At 37.0% G+C, this 21,858-nt stretch overlaps 1 protein-coding gene across 1 annotated transcript; it reads left to right on the top strand.

The window, feature by feature from the left end:
- The first annotated feature begins 554 nt into the window (after window positions 1-554).
- LOC138875508 (uncharacterized) lies at window positions 555-968 on the top strand. Its single transcript, XM_070154344.1, has one exon. The coding sequence runs from the start codon at window positions 555-557 to the stop codon at window positions 966-968; it is 414 nt and encodes a 137-aa protein (XP_070010445.1).
- Window positions 969-21,858: the final 20,890 nt, after the last annotated feature.

Raw genomic sequence — 21,858 nt, 5'->3', positions numbered from 1 at the left:
ATTTTGCCCCTGTTCTTGGGAGCGGAAAGCTCTATAAACAGAAATAGAAATAAAGAGAGAAATCAAAATTGTACCTATAAAGAATTTTGTTTGTTGAAGGCCAAGTTGCAATGTTAGGTTTTCTTACTCCTGGAACTTTGCAAAGCTTATGGAAGAGTCGTAGTTTGAAGTCAAAATTACAATTAGATTGTAATATTTTTTTTAAGATAAATTGGTTGGTAAATTATATAGGAGGGAAAATATTTAGAGTGAAAAATAAATGGGAGGGAAGAGAAAAAGTTAAAAAAAAAAGTTTTGCGGGCTATTCTCATCAATTGCCACTAAAAATATACTTATTGCTGATTAATATTATTTGACTGCTAATATTTTACCTTTACTATATACTTTAGTGGCAATTAAGCTATTGCCACTAAATAATTGCCGCTAAAACCACCTTTTGTCGTAGTGCGCAGATATCAATCATGGACTTGCTCATGAGCTCTGACAGTCATAAGGATGCCCTGTTGAAAGTACTAAGTGGGGTAAGTATGCGAAGCAACACCACCAGTGAGGCGATGGCCGCAATAATTGGGAAAATGATCGAAGCAAATACGATCACTATTAGAAGAGATGAACTTCCTATCGATGGTGTAAGTCACAACAAAGTCCTCCATATCACTGTCAAGCGTGGGGACAATGTGGTGTCCCAAGTGCTGGTCAATGGAGGATCAGGAGTCAACATTTTTCCGCTCTTTACCCTGTGGGAGTTAGGAATCCATTTGAGGGAAGTCAAGGAAAGTCAAGTGAGGGTAAGGGCTTTTGATGGTTCACAGAAGGATGTCACCGGAGAAATTTATTTGGCGTTGCAGATCGTGCCGGTTGAATTTTCCATATTGTTTCAAGTAATGGAAATCTCTTCTGCATACAATTTGCTGTTGGGAAGGCCCTGGATACACAAGACAGTGGTTGTCCCATCCACTCTACACTAGTACATGAAATTTGAGAGGGGATGTTAGGAGATCGTGGTCCATGGCAAATTGGGACAATAAGCTTATTTGGAGCATATTGTTCCATTCATTGAAGGGCTAGACGGAGTTACATTCCATGCAGTGAAAATCATGCAGACCACCAAAATAAAAGAGACTGAACAAAACTTGGGAATTTTGTCACCGCATAGATCCAAGATGTCTATGAGGGAGGTGATGAAATATGGATATAGAACCGGAACACGGTTGGGAGCCAGGTCGGACGGGATCACAGAGCCAATTGAGCCTAATGGGCAGAAAGGAAAGGTCGACATAGGATATCAGCCTTTGGTGGGGAAAGCTCATACCGGTAGCTCCAGGAAAAGGGTTTTTGCGCCAAAGCATGTTTCAAGTCCGGGCCAGAGTTCAGTACCAAAAGATGATATCATCGATGGAATGGGAAAGCTGTCTGTGAATATGATTGAAGAATTTTGTAAAGGAGTTAACATCAAGACACCGACCATCAGAGATACTAAACCATGGGAAGAGCTATGGAATTGTACCGCTAGTCCATCTTTGGTTCGCGAGGAGTCTTGTAATCAAACCGATAAAAACCCGCGTTTCGTGATTGTGACATGTAACGAAACCGTCAAACGCAATAACCCAGATTATGAGGAGTATGAAGAGAGTATGATGCTAGACAATCTCTCGCAATAAATCGAACAGTTGGAGAGTTTAAAAAAAGTCCAACCTCACAGAAATGAAAGTGGTCAACCTCGGTTGTGAAAAAGACATGAAAGAAACCAGAATCAACATTTATCTAGAAGCCGAGCAGAAGGAAAAACTAGTTGAGCTCCTCCAATTAATACGTTGATGTGTTCACGAGGTCATACGATGACATGCCGCGATTAAGTACTGATATTGTCTTGCATTGACTGTGCACCGATCCTACCAGACCACCGGTCAAGCAAAAAACTAGAAAATTCAAACCTGATTTAAGTCTAGAGATAAATGAGGAAGTGACCAAGCAAATAGAGGAGAAAGTGGTAAGGATCACCAATTATCCCAGCTGGTTGGAAAACATCATCCTAGTACCCAAGGAAGACGAAAAGATCAGGATATGCATGGATTGTCGAGATCTCAAAAGGCTAGTCCAGAGGACGACTTCCCTCAACCAAATATCCACATCCTTATCGACAAGTGTGCGAAGCATGAACTGCACTCGTTTGTCGATTGTTTCTCTTGGTACCAACAAATCTTGATGCATGAGCAAGATGTAGAAAAGACATCCTTCACCACACCTTGGGGAGTTTACTACTATAGAGTCATGTCATTTGGTCCCAAGAACGTCGGTGCCACCTACATGAGAGCCATGACAACCCTCTTTCATGACATGATTCATAAGGAGATCCAAGTATATATGGATGACGTCATCATCAAGTCTCTAAAGAGTTCAAAGCATTTGGACGATTTGAGGAAATTTTTCGAGCGACTACGGAGGTACAGTTTGAAATTAAAATCCGGCAAAGTGCACATTCGGAGTTCCTGCTAGAAAATTGTTGAGCTTCATTGTAAGAAGGAAAGGGATAGAACTGGACCCAACAAAAATCAAGGGAATTCAGGAATTTCAACCTCCCAAGAGCAAGAAAGATGTGATGAGTTTCCTGGGTAGGCTAAATTACATCAATCGTTTCATAGCACAGTCCACGATAATCTGTGAACCCATTTTTAAGTTGCTGAAAAAGGATGTTGCCACAAAATGTACAGAAGAGTGCCAGAAATCCTTTGACAGAGTTAAGGAATATTTGTCAAATCCACCAGTGTTGGTTCCCCCCAAGCTTGGGAAGCCATTGTTACTATATATGTCAGTCTTGGATAATGCCTTCGATAGTGTGTTGGGACAGCATGACAAAACTTGGAGAAAGGAGCATGTCGTCTACTACTTAATTAAGAAGTTCACGCTATGCGAGGCCAAATATACTTTGATAGAACACACTTGTTGTGCTCTGACTTGGATCGCCCAGAAACTAAGGCATTACATGTAAGCATACACTACATCTAATATCTCGGCTCGACCCGCTCAATTACATCTTCCAGAGGCCGATGCCAAACCGAAAGCTTGCTAAATGGCAAATTATCCTCTGTGAATTTGACATTGTGTACATAACTCAGAAGGTTATCAAAGGGCAAGACTTAGCTGACCACCTTGCAGAGAATCGGGTGGACGGGGATTACGAGCCACTCACTTCGTATTTTCCAGAGGAAGAGGTATTATTCGTTGGAGAAGATAATTCATATCCTGATTTATTACAGCGTCGACAAAGATAAGATTCCCTTATACCAATAATATGGATGAATACGAAGCGTGCATCCTTGGGATCAGAATGGCAGTCGACATGAACATCAAAGAACTTTTGGTCACAGGGGATTTTGATCTATTGCTACACCAAGTCCAAGGGGAATGGTCCACCAAAAATGTCAAAATCCTTCCATACTTGCACTTCGTGAAAGAGTTATGCAAGAAGTTCACGAAGACTGAGTTTAAACATGTCCCCAAGATTCAGAACGAGTTCGCCGATGCCCTTGCAACTCTATCATTCATGATTCAACATCTAGACAAGAACTACATCGACCCTATCACGGTATAGATCAGGGATCAACATGCCTATTGCCTCCATGTAGACAAAGAGACAGATGATAAACATGGTATCACCACATCAGGAGGTTCCTTACAACCAAAGAGTACCCGAAAAATGCTATTAATAGTCAAAAGCGAGCCCTCAAGATATTGGCGAATCACTTTTTCCTTAACAGGGAAGTCCTATATAGGAGGACCCCAGACTTGGGTTTGTTGAGATGTGTAGATGCCGCCAAAGCAACTAGGTTATTGGAAGAAATACATGCAAGAACATGTGGACCTCACATGAATGGGTTTACATTGGCCAAGAAAATCTTGAGAGCTGGATACCTTTGGATGACTATGGAAAGTGATAGTATCCGCTACCTACGGAAGTGTCACCACTGCCAGATTCACGGGATTTCATCGGGGTTCTGCCAAATGAGTTGGATGTGATGGGTTCACCCTGGTCATGTGCCGCTTAAGGAATGGATGTGATTGGACACATATAGCCTGATATGTCAAATGGGCATCGCTTAATCTTGGTAGCTATCGACTACTTCACTAAATGGGTCGAAGCATCCACCTACAAGGCCGTCATAAAGAGGGTAGTGGCGGATTTCGTCCGAAACAACATCGTCTGCAGATTCGGGATACCTGAGTCAATCATCACTGACAATGCCACTAACCTCATTAGCGACCTCATGAGAGAAATCTGCGAGAAGTTTAGAATCGTCCACCGTAACTCCATAGCCTATAGACCACAAATAAATGGGTCAGTCGAGGTAGCCAACAAGAATATCAAGAGGATTATGTGAAAGATAGCAAACAATCATAGGCAATGGCACGAGAAACTATCTTTCCCCTTACTGGGTTATCGGACTACCATGAGAACATCCACTAGGGTAACGCAGTAAATATTAGTATACGACACTGAAGCCATGATACTCGTGGAGGTGGAGATACCATCTTTAAGGGTCATTCAAGAGGCCAAGTTGGGCGATGTAGGGTGGATACGGGTCAGATAGGAGCAACTCATTGTCACGATCCGAAATCCCCACCCTCGGGGTTGTGATGGCGCCTAACATATCACTTGCTAGGAAAGCTAATGTTAGAATAGTTTTTAGCCTTTTTTAACAAATCAAATTAACCGATACCAATTAAACTGAATAAACTGGAATAGAACTGAAATAAAGTGAGAAAAACCAAAATAACTGCAATATATAGATACAATCCTAGAACTGGTGTCACAAGTGCACGAGCTACTAAAATAATACAGATAATGGTCTGAATGAAAGCAAGACTGACTGAAATGAAATAAATAGCTAGGATAAGGTAGAAGGGGACATTAGGGCTGTGAACACCGAGCATGTGTACCTCAAGTCTCCAATCCGGCAATCAATCCGAGCAATCTACCGACCGCCGCTAGGACCGATTTCAAAGTCTACACAAGAAGTGGAGAGTGTAGTATGAGTACAACCGACCCCATGTACTCTGTAAGTGTCGAGCCTACCCTCGACGAAGTAGTGACGAGGCTAATGCAGGTCACTTACAATAACATGTACGCAGTATAATAATAATACATAAAAGAAACGCAGGAATGTAAGGCAGTTAATCTTATGAAAATAAACTCAATCCTTGAAATCAGTAAAGTCAGAAACACCAGTACTCAGAATCTCGTTGAAAGCACTGAAAGCTAACATAATACAACAAAGAATACAAACACACAATCCATTGCGGCGCCCAACCCGATCTCATTGTACAAACATAATCCTCCCTTATTTCACCATATCAATAACAAGAATAACATATAAAATCTGTTGCGGCACGCAACTCGATCCCACCATATTAATATCAATCCTCCCTTATTTTACCATATCAATAACATGAATAAAATCTGTTATGGCATGTAACCCCATCCCACCATGTCAATATCAATCCTCCCTTATTTCACCCGTTGCGGCGTTCAACCCGATCCATAAACAATATCATTAAATGTGATCAAATTCAACAACTCAATTCACAAGAATTTCTACGACTAAAGAATATGAAAGCAAAGCAACAAGGAGCTCCATATCAAGTCAAGGAATGCTACACTTAGTCCAAAATAACAAGGCAACTCAAATATATGACAATTAAAGTGTACAAGTAAGACATTTAAAACAAGTAGCAATTAATCATGGAAGCATGGGAGAAACGAATATTTTAATATGCGAGAAATAAGTGACAAGTATCAAGTTAAAGTATAGGAAGAAATTAAAGCATGTAACAGTTAAGACATGGAATAAAATAATTAATGTAATACGGGAAAGCATGGAAACAAGTATTTGACGACATATATACGCTCGTCACCTCCCATATACGCCGCTATACATGAAGTTCACATAGCACATAGCTCAAGGGTTCCTAATTCCACCAAATCAAGGTTAGACCCAACACTTACCTCGCTCCGCAAGCAAATCAAAGCTCAACTGAGGCTTTTCCTTTAAATTAGGCCTCCAAACCAATCGAATCTAATTAAAATCGATTCAATAACATCAAATACTGCTAGGAAAATCAATTACAACATATAAAGTTAAGATCGTTACACTTTTTCCAAAAAGTCAACAAAAGTCAACCCCGGGCCCCTTGGTCAAAACCTGAGATTCAGTCCAAAACCCAATTACCCATTCACCCTCGAGCCCAATTATGTAATTAGTTTCAAAATCCGACCTCAATTTGAGGTCTAAATCTCAATTTTAAGAAAATCAACCAATTCTTCCCAAATCCCTAATTTTCTACAGTGAAAGAACATAGATTAACGTTAGAAATTAATGGGTGTTGATGGAAATGGAAAAAAATAAATTAAAGCATACTAACCTATGAAAGGGTGATGAAATTTCTCTTCCAAATCGCCCCTAGGTCGAGCTCTAGTGAAAAGATGGTGAAATCCCGTGTTTGAGATATTTTACAGTCTAGGCGTCAAGTGTTTATCGAGTTCGCGAAACACTTGACGCAATCGCGAAGCAGCAGCGGCCAGGGGATGCATGCGTTTGCGATGGTCTGACCCCCTAGCCATCTCATTCGTGAACCTTGGCTTGCGTTCGTGTAGAGAAAACCCCAGATCCCCCTCCCAAGACCCTTACTCTTCGCGTTCATGTAGTGTTTGTCGCGTTCATGAAGGGTGATGCCAGCACAGCTTTGCGTTCGCGTACACAGCCTCGTGTTCGCATAGAGAAAAACCTCCCCCAACTCAAATTACTCTTCATAATCGTGGGAGTATCTTCGCGATCGCGAAGAAGAATACACTAGATACAGCAGTGGCACAAAAACCCGAAATTTTTCTAAGTTCAAAATCATCCGTATCCTATCCGAAACTCACCCGAACCCCTCGGGCTCCAAAACAAACATGCCCAAAAGTATAATAACATCATACGAACTCGCTCGCGCAATCAAAACATCAAAATAACACCTAGAACCACGAATTGGACACCTAAACAATTGAGATTTTCAAAGAAACTCAAGAATATGAAATTTTACAACCAGATGTCCGAATCATATCAAATTAACTCTGTTTTGCACCAAATTTTGCAGACAAGTCATAAATACTGAAATGAACCTATATCAAGTCTCGGAACCGAAATCCGAACATGGTAGCAACAAAGTTAACCCACAGTCAAACTTAGGAATTCTTTAAACTTGTAAACTTTTGGTTTTAACAAATTACATTAAATCAAGTTAGGGACTTCCGAATTTAATTCTGATCATATGCCCAAGTCCAAAATCATGATACGGACCCACAAGGACCGTCAAAACACTTATCCGGGTCCGTTTACATAAAACATTGACCGCAATCAACTCAAATGAGTTTTAAGGCACGATTTCATATTTTCATCTATTTTTCTCATAAAACCCTTCCGGTAAAAGACACAAAGTGTGCACACAAATTGAGGAAGGTTAAACAGAGCTAGTCGAGCTCTCCGAACACAGAAATTAAGGGTAAAACTATAAATGACCTATCAGATCATCACTTATACTCTTCAACAAGAAGGGAATGGATGTGGTATGCCATGGTCAGCTATATTAGAATAGGATGGCCAGTGCATTTAACAAGAGGGTGAAGAGTTCACACTGGGGCAGTTGGTCTGAAAGAAAATCTTTCCCCACCAAGAGGAAGCAAAAGGAAAGTTCGCTCCAATTTGGCAAGGTCCTTACATGGTTCACCGAGTATTTTTCGGTAGAGCTATAATCTTGGCAGAAATGGAAAGAAGAATCAACATAAAGCCCATCAACTCAGACGCAATCCAGAAATACTATGTTTAAAGACAAATAGAGTTAGGTTTTTGCTGTACCAGAACTAAGTGCAACCTGACTTCTCATGGAGGGATACGTAGGTAACCCACGCAGGGTTCAATTTCTCCCCCCCCCCTTTCTTTTGTAATAGAAAATCCAAACATCATTTTTGTATGTTACTCTGGAACTATGCCAGCTTGATTTCCTCAAAAAGAAATATGTAGGCAATTCTCATCGAATTCATCCATCTTTTGTAATTGAACTACGTTCTGGCCTGATTCCATTTGGATATGTAGATAGTCTGAGTCAGACTTGGCCATTTCATTTCATTTCATTTTTAAGCCCATCATTTTGCATCTATTGTAATTGAACTACATCTTGACCTGATTCCATTTGGATATGTAGGCTGCCTGAGTCAGGATCGGCCATCATCTTCATATTTTATTATCATCCACGACTACGTTCTGACCTGATTCCGTATTGGATACTAGTCAACCTGAAAGGGTTCTGTCATAACCTTAGGAAAAAACCTTTGTAATGCATTAGCTTGAATTAGGATGCAGTCGCAACGACAAGCAGCCACGTTGTCAAGCATCGCGAAGGATCAACTTCAACGGGACAGAGTTTTCAAGAGAAAATGGTCGTGTGTGGAGAACTATTCGTAGCATGTCATCACCTGGAACGACAACACTTGTCTTAAAACAAAGCTTTTCAAAATTGGTTTTCTAAAATATAGTAATTTGTTCCACCTACCAAACTTCACGACATAACCATATCAAAGGCCGGGGCAAACCAACATTGTGGCCAACACAAACCAACTTCCCCGCTCCCACTAATAATTTTTCTTTGAGTGCAGGATCAATTGGAAGCAAGGAAATGTTGAGACCACATTTTTTCCATGATTATCTCTATTTACTCCATTACTTGAATTTTTCTGATACAACCAAAGCTAACCCTTGAATCTTCTGCAGGTACCTAGGAGTCAGACCGCTGATGCGGAACAGGCATACTGTACATAGTAAATCATCTGCTCAATTAATCGGAGCACCTTGTACGAAACGAACTGCTAGCTTCACCGATTGAATCCCTGTATATAGCAAATTGCCTGCTCAACCAATCAGAGCACACTATATAAAACGAGCCGGTAGCTTCACCAATTGAAGTCCTGTATGTAGCAAACCGTCAGCTCAATCGATCGGAGCGCCCTGCATAAATCAAATGTTGGCTTCGCCAATCGAAGCCTTGTATATAGCTAACTGTTCATTCCGCCAACAGAACAATCCGCATTGCCACTTCACTGCAATAGAGGCCAGAATAGACAATCGCACATCAATAATGTTCTGTCAATCGATGGCCGCAACTTAGCTTCACAATTAAGAGTATCTCTTGGGCATGCTTTTCTTTCATTTACTATTACCTTGAATGTTTTGACGTTTTTCTCATATATCTTCAGGTATTGTTACGGTTTAAGTTAATCACCCCCTAGCGGAGATTATTTTACATTTTAGTGCAAAGCTCTCCCAACAAGCAGAGACGCACTCTACAAATAAGCTCTCGCAACAATCGGAGACATTTTCTTAGTGCAAAGCTCTCCCAACAAGCGGAGATGCACTCTAAATGTCAATCTCTCCCGACATGCAGAGATGCACTCTACATGTCAAGCTCTCCCAACAAGCGGAGACACTTTTCAATGCTCTGACTGCTGCGGAACGGTACACAAGCCGACTAACACATCGAGTCAAGTTCAAGTATCCCATCATCCCGATCCCGAATATTGTCTCATCGGCAACCATACATCATCATTCCTGCATCATTTACATCACATCATAATATATTTCGCATTGCAACATATGGGTATGTTTATATTTCATTTTCGCAGGAACAAATATCGCAACGTGGAACTCTTTCTAAGCAGCAGCCAAACTATAATGCTATAAGGAACAACAAACTCATTACCAGGCCAAGGAGCCAAGTTCAGACACAAAATGACTAGTCAAACTCCAAATCTTCAAATCCTTCTAGTCAAGCCGCAAAATTCAATTATCGTGAGATCCAATCCTCTGGCTTTAATTCAATTTCTTTGCCCGAAAACTCTTTCATCGTCTCCGGTCAAAAGAAGCAGTTGTTGACGGCCAATTTTGATCCTCCCTTTTTAAAATTAATTTATTTATGCTTAAATATTTACAATGAATGTGTTAAAAATATTTTCAATCAATAAATACCTATTTCATTAAAGTATTACCTTTAAAATTAATAACCTAGCAATGGTGTTATGTAATTACAAAATATACTACTATTAAAATATTTTCAAAATACACTATAGAGGCTTTATAACTAATTTACGAATTAATTCTCAAAATTCTAAGTTCGACTACTATGTTGGTAATTCCAAAATTAATGTTTTAATTTGAAAAACACAACATTTTATAAATAATCAATTATAATGATTATTAGTATATTTGATGATTATAATTTTTACTATATTTTATTAGAAATTATTAAATTTAATTAAATTGATTCTAAAGGGGTTAAAAGGCAAAAAGACTCCAATTGCAAATCTCTAATGAAACACAAGATGGCCATGTTTTAAATTTATTTAGGCCCAAATGACAAGCCCAATCCAGAAAAACACCCAGTTCAAACACCTCATCTCTTTCCATCTTGGCAATCCATGTTACTCTCATTGAACCAATTAGAACTTGTCACATCGCCTTTCCATATCACTCACCGAAGAACATAGTCAATCTAAATTGTCCATCCCTTAGATCAAAAGCCCACATTCTATCCCCATTTTCCCTTTAATTTTAGTACTCCACTAGACTTAATCTCAGTAGTCCAAATCCAACAATCCAACGGCCGCCACTTTATCACATTTTAATTCTTTAATGCCCGAATTATAAGGGATGTTGATCACCAGATCCAACGGCCCAGATCCTATCTCCTATCTTTAACCTTAGAGACAACCCCAAATATCCCAAAACCCTAAAATCATTTCCCCCTGCACAACCTCCTCTCTTTCCACATCCTTTCTATTTTCTCTCAACCCCACAAGCCAAATCAATTACCATACCTTGCACAAATTCATGCAAGGTCACAAATTCATCAGAGATTCATCTCCTTTGCCTTCCCTCGCCATGATTCTCATTGAGCTTTTCCTATTTCATATTCAAAAGATTAAATCCTCCAAATCCAAACCCTAACCCCCAAAAATGAGACCTCAAATCGCCGTTGATCTTTCAAATATGTGGCATGCATGGTCTTTTGTTTTTCTCATCTACATCAGATCTTGTCACTCTTTCCACTTTCACCATTCGATTTCAAAAGTGCTAATCGAATAAGTCAGGCCAAAAAGGTGAAACTTCCATTCAGCAGATTTCTTCCTCCGTCTTTTCAAATCGAAGCAAGCATAGGACGCTATTTGGCTTCAACATTGATACTCGACACCCAGAGGTCAATGCAATGACCTCTAGGTATTAGGGTCCTGACTGGTGGTCTCTCATTTCTCCTCTCTCAAGTAAATTTCCACACCAATTTTACCTCTGTCTCTCTGATGCTCCCTCGCTTATGCTTGCATCATCTAGTAGTCGTCATCTTCCACTACTGAATTTGAATTTCCGGAAACCCTAATCCATTAATGGCATTATAAATAGGGGCTTTAATGTTCTCACCTAACAAAATCTAACATCTGCAACTTACAAAGCTAACACACCCAATAGATACAAAAAGCTATCACAAAATTACTTAGAAAGATCTCGATTTTAGTCATGAGTAGTAACTTAAGCTAGGGTTCTAATTAGCTTTTAGTTTCTTTCTGATTCTGAGTATTACACTAGTCGAGATGAGTTCTTGATTCTACATGGCTAAACAAGAGTCTTTTTTTGGTTTGATGCTCAAGAGGAGGTCAGTACACCTCCATCCTCTCTCTCTCTCTCTCTCTCTCTCTCAATTACTTCATTTGAAAAATCATGAAAGTACTATTATTTTCCTGATTAACTGCTTAGTTTATAATATTTATTCAGTCTGTAATTGTTTATTCTTGGTTCATCATGACTTGTTGATGATCTATGATAAGCTATTGTATTTATCCAGTGTTATATTAAGTAGTAGTGTGACTTTAATGACATCAATTTTTGCATTGAACAGTCTATGTGTTTAAGTTGCTTAACCTGCCTTGATGATTTCTCACATCTACCTAGACTTCAAACTTTACTCTAATGTTCTGTTGTAATTTTCATGCTAATCATGTTGTAATCTTTCGAGTTCTACTATTCTAATACTAAGGGTGTTGTTGTATTCTTCATGCTTATCATGGCCTTCTCTCTTGAATGATGTCATTCTACACTTGGGTTTGCTATTAAATGATTCCAGTCAGGATATACATGAAGGTGTATAGGATAACCTTGCCTCACTTGGCTATGGCTTGTGAAATCTGAGTATTCAAAATGCTTTCATAAATGCTTGTTAGCCCTTGAGTATCCTTTGAATTCTCACTATGAATGCTTTACATTCACGTTTAATTGTCAACTGAAAAGCGGTCCTACTAGGATGAACTTCTGTGCACATCAATGATACTTATTATGATCAATCTCTCTCTTATGAGGTAGTGAGTAATTGTACCTGTTGTGGTTGAATGCCAACTGTCTTCTGTAATTTGAATACAACTCCACCATATCTAGTATTCAATCTATCCTTGTATTGCTGATTTAAATTTGTTCAAGTATGATGTTTCCCTTATTCTTAACTCCTAATGATACTGATAGCCTAATTCTGCAATGTTTGGGACTCATCTTGTCTTGTGAGGTCATAATCTGGATTGAAATTTTTATATGAGTGGGAGTTTGGTATGAACCTTTGTTCATCCTTCATGACTTCATATTTTGAACATTGTCTTGAAATTGTACTCAGTTCTTTCTTTCCCTTGTCATTCTGGATTGAGTCTGGTACAGGGGAAACCTTTTACTATTACTAGTTGAATGCAATAACTTGATTGTGTCATTATCTGAATCTGTACAAAGGATCCTAAGAGATTCAAGTAATGTTATTAACCTAGGTGTATGCTCATGATAGTGTCTGGTGTCAAACTAATCTGTGATCAATGTGAGGCATTAGCATCTGTATCCCAAAGTTGTTATAATTCTAAACTATGTGCCTTACCTGTCTATGAGATGCATGACTCGTGTTGTCTGTTTTTTTAACAACAATAGCATAAGTATTCCTGTTGTTATATGTGCTTAGAAGTCTAGCTTTAAACCCGTTCAATATGTGCCTCAACTCACTTAATACTGAATTATAGGGATTGTTTCTATGTATTTTTCCTGTGTTATTCTGCTAGGCAAAAGTATGCTTCTGTGGTAGGAAATGTCATAGTGGTTGGTTTGCAGTGAAAGGACCTCATTGGTATTCAAACCTATAGGGAAGAATTAGTCGTTAGTAGTTAAAGGTATTTGGGAGTAGAGTTTAACTCTAGGTTGAGCTGCTCTCCCCGGCACAAACATTGCCCTAGTCCTTGAGACCCTTGAAAACTTTGAAGTATCGGGAGATTCAAAGGGGCATCGACCTTGAGTATAATTATCTCCTTAGCCTTTAATTCGTTGACATTTATTACTCTCTTTGGGTTTGGTTCTTAATGACAACGAAAGGTGTTCAATTTGGAGCGTTTACTGTGCATAACTTCCATACTAGTATGATTTTCCTTAGTATTTAAATACTGCCAGCGATCTTTACTTTTATTATTTGCATACAAATTTCATATGGATATGTATATAGTACTGTTATTCAAATGTCTTTCTCGTTTTTTTATGAACATGTACAATGATTTGGGTCTGCTGAGTACTTTAAGAACTCAGGCCTAAGTCCAGCCTTGTTATGTCTCAGAAGGTTTAGAGTTAGCTGTCGCTCGTGTTGCTCATCCCTATTACTGTTGGGCCTGCTTCTTCGAGGCCCAAACCTCCCAGAGTCACTGCTTTCCCTTCGCTTCTTTATTTACTGTTTTTGTTATTCTTAAGTTGCACTATGTCGTTATTCTTTGCTATGTTTTCTATTGTTTTATATCTCATGCATATGACAATTGTATATTGGATTGAATGCTTTGTTTTATCCTTTAACTCATATAAAATAATTTAGTCAAGCCTTAAAAAATCTAGGATTAAAAGAGGCATTAGTTAGCAATTAATTCTATAACCACTAATCGCGAGTTTGTTATTAATTCATTATGCCATGCTAACCTTTTCCTTCAAGATTTTTAAAGCCCAAAGGCTTAACGAAGGTGGCAGTCCCTCTTTCAAAAGGAAAACCAGAACTGAGTGGCGGGATTAAATCTTCTAAAAAGGGAATCAACTGTAAGATTAAGGTACTTCTTCCCTAAAACAAATGCTTTCAAACAGTTTTCTATTAAAAACCAAGGTACATCTTAGGATCATTTCTATAATACTTTGACCACATTAAGGTAATATGAACTTCTATGCTTTAGAAAACAAGTGCATTAACTTAGCTTCTTTTGAACACTTTCATGACAAATGCTTCATTTTCCAAAGTCCTTTTAATATTTATATATGCTAACATCAATTTCCTAAAGGCTTTTCTTTAAATCCATCTTCTTTAAATAATACTCTTCCCTTATGGATGTTATGCCCTAATATATGGTAAGCTGCACTCTTTGAACACTAGTTAAGGCATAGTATAAATAATTAGTCCCAAATTTAGACTAAGTCCTATGGAGCTACCTCAGGTAGATTTTAAGGAGTGCCTAACATCTTCCCCTTAGAAGAACAAGAACTCTTACCCATAATCTCACCGGTTAGCAGACTAATAAAGAATAAAGACTTTAGTAATTAAATAGGTACCTCGGTATACTTTTAAATATTAGGTGGCAACTCTCTTTCATCAACAACAGAGAAACCACAAGTTGAATATTGTTTTGACTAGTGCAAATAAGGTACAACAACAGCCTAGTCGATCGGGCAGAGATCGGACACCAAGCAGCGCGCATGGTGGTATTGTGTTTGTATGTCAACCTGCATACATTGGGGTGAGATGGCCTTGCCGATCGGGCGGAGATCGGACTCCATGTTATGTGCATGGTAGTGTGTCGGTACTAAGGATCTCCCAACTTAAAATATTAATGCTTGAAGGTTTACATTATTTAACTTGGCATTTAGATATTATTAATTTTCTTACTGCTTCCATATTTCTCTCCTTTTATGTTGGCGCTCCGTTCCATGAGAGAATATTTAGCTTTAAATACTAATACTATTCCATATGTACTAACGTCCCCTTTGCTGGAAGCGCTGCATTTTTAATAGATAGAAGTGGTTCCTCAGTAGGCGGCATTGATCATTGATAGCAGCATACCCTCTTTTCAGATGATTTGGTGAGTCATACTTCACATCAAGGCCTTGTGTCATTTTGATACTTGTACATTATATTTTAAGGTATAACCGGTGCCTTGTTGTCACGACCCAAACTGAAGGGCCATGACTAGCACCCGACCACACTTGCCGAGCACCAATGTACATTTCATCTAACCTTCATTATTATCTTTTAAGGCTGACGAGATCAATATAAATGGTAGACCTAGATCATGGACAACCAGCAATAAAATATGATGGCATAAACATACATAGCAGGGGATGACCAGACAATCAAGAAACTACGTATAAGGTATGAGCTACCACGCTACTATGAAAGACTATACAACAAAAACTAGCCGACAAGGCATACCAAACTATACATGAGCCGACACCTGTCTATGAGCCTCTAAAAGAACATAAGTGTTGCAACATAGCCGGAACAGGGCCCCGACATACCCATAATGTCTATAACAAAAATTGCATACCAAGACCAAGGCAAGTCCGGAGAAGGGATCTCGCCAATCACCGCTGAACTGGACAGTCTACTGTGGTGGGGGAGCTGCACCTGCCTGTCTATCAGGACCTGCAGCACGACATGCAGCGTCCACAAATAAAAGGACGTCAGTACGAATAAAGTACTGAGTATGTAAGGCAAGGAACCATAAATACGATCAGTAATGTAAGCAAGGATAGAGAATATACAACCTGTAACATCTTAGTACCTCTGAGGGCTACTTACATGAAATGCATGATACATATGTATAAATACATAAACCTTTAAAGCATTCGCCTCTGTGGGCATCATCATCATCATATCGTACCCGGCCATAATAGGCTCGGTAGAATCGTACCCGGCCACGTGGAGCTCGGTAAAACCCAACTGATCAGTGGTTGCACAATAGGTGCCGTACCCGGCCAACTATAGCGTGGCTCGGTAGAGTAAAATAGATACATATATATAATGCATGCTCGACTCATGGAATCACATTCTAAACCTTTCGGAGTGACGTAAGGTCGGTATCCTCTATACACGTTATTAGGACTAACTCTTCACTATGAACCTTATAAGATTTAGGAAGTACGAACAACATTGATAACATAAGAATAAGAGAAGTAACATTAACATCAATCGTTCCATAAGAGGGAAAACAATGTAAGTACTGCTAGCTTCTAAGAGTAGAGTATCTTGGAAGCTCGTTCATTACATTATGTACAATCGGAGTCGTGCAAAAGAAGGAAAGGGATAGCCTCACATACCTTGTATATACTGCCCCAATCTCAAGCTATGCAATTGTCAAAACTCCTTAGTCTACAATAAGAGAAACGATACTATCGTTATCATTTAAGCGTCATAACTATTATGTATCGACCACAACCTATTTTACGATGAAACGGACAGCACCTCCCCTATATATATGACCTCACACCATTCAAAACAGTCACCAAACAGCCCAAACAACATCAATAATAAACATATTGAGCCTCCCAAAATAGTCCACACACAGCCTAATCACTCCATACATACGACGACCACCGTAGTCGTGTCAAACAACCTGGAAATGTTACGAATAACTATCAGCCCATAACCCTACATATATATGGTGTTTCTCCACACCCTTCCTCCTCCAAAACTCCACAAGATAGTAGTAAAATACGCAGCCCAACAACAACGCAAAACAGTCCATAAAACAATAACATTACTACCAAGCCTTTCGATATATATCTCACAAGTTCTAGCTTCAATGGCTTAGCTGCAACTTGGATAATCTTAAATACATATAGAGTAAGAGGTTACTTACCTTTATACAGAAAGAACAACTCCAAATTGACCTTAAATTTCCATGAAATATCCCTCCAATGCTGCCACAACAACAAAAAAGCGAAACTAGCGATCAATTAGTGTTTTTCGGCACTAGAATCACTTTAGAAGGCTTGAAATCACCTAGGATTGATATTAAGAACATGAGGGAGTATTTACAGAACATAAACCCTTTAAAACAACCTCCCACACGAGCTGAAACGACACAAAAATGAGCAACAACAAGAAGAACAAGAGACTTACTAGCGCCACGGAATTCCCGACACTTGATTTGTGTTGTTTGCCCTTTTTTGGGTCTTGAATCTTGAGAGAACCTTGAGAGGATGTTCCTAGGGTTCTAAGGTCTGAAAATAGTGAAAAGAAATGACTTAAAATGGGTTGGAGGCATCCTATATAGGTCCAAATATCTTAAACCGACTTAGTGGGCCCCATAGAGAGGTGCTTGGCGCAGTCTCGCGAAAATGCGAATATCTCTCTACTCCGAGATCGTATCGATGAACGGTTTAATGCGTTGGAAACTAGACTCATAGATCTTTAATTTTGTTGGTAGATCACCCCGTAATTCCTTGTACATTATGAGAAAAGATTAGAAATATTTGACCTAATGTTTAAGTAAAATTATGAACCTAAGTTGCGACAACTTTTGTCGACTTTTGTTTCATAACTCGTTTGACTTCAAGACTTATGATACGGATATTATATGATTAAAATACCTTAATAAATGACCTCTTGAGTGTATTAAGCACCGCTAGATTACCTGAAAATATGAGTTACAACATCCTTGATTCGTTTAACTTCTAATACTGGTTAATCACCCTTATACACTCTTGTATCACTTAAGACCAATAGGATTGACTTCTTATCATCTCAAAGATAATTCCTTCTTGGATTTATGTTAACTAATATATGGCATGAACTAACACATGTGGATATGGGTTGTAACACTTGTCACCGCTAAATTTCACATTACTCTCTTGTTTACTTAGAGGCTCCGAGACATACTGTGGGTTATGTTAGTTTGATGGAAACTCGAAAATGCTATTTTGCTCATTAGCTTCTAGTTGTAATCTTTTGGTAGTTATCAATGAAGCTCCTTTAAGTAATAAAATATGATGTTGTATCCTTTTATCCTCTCCTTGTCTATCTCTTGTCATTTATTCTTAAATCATTTATGGGCAAGGTCAGGTAGTAGGAATTAAGTAGGCTTGCTTAACTGGGACATCTCGGTTGAGCACTGGTCCCACTCCCCGAGGCCGGGGCGTGACAAGCAGCTGTTACAACGAATCTTAGTAAACTCAACTGCTATGGAACTATAAAGAGAGACATTTATTCACATTAAAGAGGAACTTGATTTGGGGATCTTGCTCCACTAATCTAGCTATAAATTGAGTAATTTGTACTCATTGTAAGGATACAAAATACTTATATGAAATGACGCTAAACTTATTCTCTTACTCTCTTAACATTATTTTGCCAAGTACTTTGTTCTAGATATTGTTCTTGCTACTAGAGAAGCTCAATTCATATCTAGACTTGTATTTTCTTCAAGTATTCTTAATTAATTTATTTTTGTTCATTGTTACTTTATATTCTTGGATCAATTTAATTTACGTCTCTATAAATCACGTTACAAATTTAATTGTACCGTTTTACAGGTAACACTACTAGAATTCCGGAAAAAAGCGACCAAACTTTAGCGACCAAAGTTGGTCTGTCAAAGAAAAGCGACCAAAGTTGGTCGCTACTTGGTCGCTAATTTCGTCAAAATATTGACCGGACTGGTCAGACTTGCTTGGTCAAAGGTATACTGAGATTAGCGACTAACGTTGGTCGCTACAGGGGGACCCACTTATAAAATTATAATAATTATAATATTATTTAAAAAAATTATAAAATATAATTTAAAATTAGCGACCAAAGTTGGTCGCCAATTAACGGGTAAGCAGATAGAGACCAACTTTGGTCACCAAAAATGGGACCCAGTTATAAAATTTTAATAATTATATTTTTATTTAAAAAATTATAAAATATAAAAAAATATAATTCAAATTTAGCGACCAAAGTTGGTCGCTTAAAAAAATAGAGACCAACTTTGGTCGCTAATTTGGGACCCAGTTCTAATGTTTAACAATTACATTATTATTTTAAATATTATATAAAATATAAATAAATATGATTTAAATTTGGCGACCAACTTTGGTCGCTAATTTAAATTTATGTATATTTAGTGACCAAAGTTGGTCTCTTTTCAGGTCAATAATGGTCAAAATTAAAAATCACTTTTGTATATATATATATATATATATATATATATATATATATATATATATATTAACGATGAATTAAAACGCCGCAACAATGTATATATATATATATATAGAGAGAGAGAGAGAGAGCTTATATACTATATACTATATACTAAATATATATATATATATATATATATATATATATATATATATATATATATATAAAACTATATTTGATATAATATTAGCTAATGCACTAATACTTAGTGCATAGTATAGTATAGTATATATATACTAAGTGTATTATATAATACACTATACTATATATATAGTATAGTTTATTATACATCAAGGTATATTCGATATATATAGTATAACATAGTATATAGTATATAAGCTCTCTCTCTCTCTCTCTCTCTCTCTCTATATATATATATATATATATATATATGTGTGTGTGTGTGTGTGTGTGTGTGTATATAAGAACATGAAGCGCTCGGAACACAGGGACGAGTTCTTTTAGGTATTGATACACTTGTAAATTGATTTATCGACTTATAACTCACTCATATGCATACATAAATATATATATATATATATATATATAAAATCTATATTCGATATAATATTAGCTAATGCACTAATACTTAGTGCATAGTATAGTATAGTATATATATACTAAGTGTATTATATAATACACTATACTATATATATAGTATAGTTTATTATACATCAAGGTATATTCGATATATATAGTATAATATAGTATAGTATATAAGCTCTCTCTCTCTCTCTCTCTCTCTCTCTATATATATATATATATATATATATATATATATATATATTAACAATGAATTAAAACGTCTCAACTTATATCAATTAATATATATATATAAGTTATATTCGATATAATATTAGCTAATGCACCAATACTTAGTGCATAGTATAGTATAGTATAGTATATATATATTAAGTGTATTATATATACTAAGTGTATTATATATTACACTATGCTATATATATAGTCTAGTTTATTATACATCAAGGTATATTCGATATATATAGTATAATATAGTATATAGTATATAAGCTCTCTCTCTCTCTCTCTCTCTCTCTCTCTATCTATATATATATATATATATATATAGAACATGAAGCGCTCGGAACACAGGAACGGGTTCTTTTAGGTATTGATATACTTGTAAATTGATTTATCGACTTATAACTCACTCATATGCATATATATATATATATATATATATATATATATATATATATATATATATATATATATATATATATATATATAGCTTATATACTATATAAGCTATATTCGATATAATATTAGCTAATGCATTAATACTTAGTGCATAGTATAGTATAGTATATATATACTAAGTGTATTATATATACTAAGTGTATAGTATAGTGTATTATATATCAAGGTATATTCGATATATATAGTATAATATAGTATATATATATATATATATATATATATATATATATAAGAACATGAAGCGCTCGGAACACAGGGACGGGTTCTTTTAGGTATTGATACACTTGTAAATTGATTCATCGACTTATAACCTACTCATATGCATTATATATATATATATATAGCTTAAATTGAATTAAAATCCTAAATTTATACTACATATGTACATAATTTTAAATTGAATTAAAAGTAATTTAATTTTTTTAGAAATAGCGACCAACTTTGGTCGCTATTTTGGTCAAACGGTCAAAAATAGCGACCAACTTTGGTCGCTATTTTGGTCAAAAAGTCAAACTTATTTAGCGACCAACGTTGGTCGCTATTTTTAATTCCAGTGTCAAAACCGGGTTTCCCCTCCCATTCTTTCAAAAAAATCCCCAAAATCTCTCTTTTCTCTCTCACACTCAAACCCACCCCTCCGACTCCCAGCAGCAGCGACGCTACCCACGCCACCGACAACCACCGATGGCAGCAGCTCCACCGCCGGCGACCTCCATTCCCAAGGTAGGTTTCTCTCTCCTTTCTTTGTTTTTTTTCGAAATACAATGATTTTGTTTAATTTCTCCATGTTAAGGTTCAAAGTTATATATTATTTATTCAACCATGTTAGGGTTCAAAGGTAATTTCTCCATGTTAGGGTTCAAAGTTAATTTCTCCATGTTAGGGTTCAAAGTTAGCTCAACCATGTTAGGATTCAAAATTATATATTATTTGCAATTTTTAGTGTTCTTATTAATACATTTAGTCCAAAATATTTAGTTGTACCTACTAATTTGGGGAAGAAATTGTTTGAAGAGAAGAAATTCTAAGAGTTGCACCTTTTGATTATGTATTGGAATTTTAGTTTATAAATTGAAATTTTAGGATATGACTTGAACTTTTGTGGATATGAGTTGAACCTTTAGGATATGAATTGAAATTTTGGTTTATGTATTGGAATTTTAGTTTATAAATTGAAATTTTAGGATTTGACTTGAACTTTTGTAGATATGAGTTGAACCTTTAGGATATGAATTGAAATTTTGGTTTATATATTGGAATTTTAGTTTATAAATTGAAATTTTAGGATATGACTTGAACTTTTGTGGATATGAGTTGAACCTTTAGGAT

Source organism: Nicotiana sylvestris, chromosome 8 (genome assembly GCF_000393655.2).
Source record: "Nicotiana sylvestris chromosome 8, ASM39365v2, whole genome shotgun sequence".
NCBI lineage: Eukaryota > Viridiplantae > Streptophyta > Magnoliopsida > Solanales > Solanaceae > Nicotiana > Nicotiana sylvestris.
This window is presented reverse-complemented; position numbering and strand designations above follow the sequence as displayed.

Coding starts and splice junctions, on each gene's coding strand:
- LOC138875508 (XM_070154344.1), top strand. CDS start 555: ATGGCCGCAATAATTGGGAAAATGATCGAAGCAAATACGATCACTATT.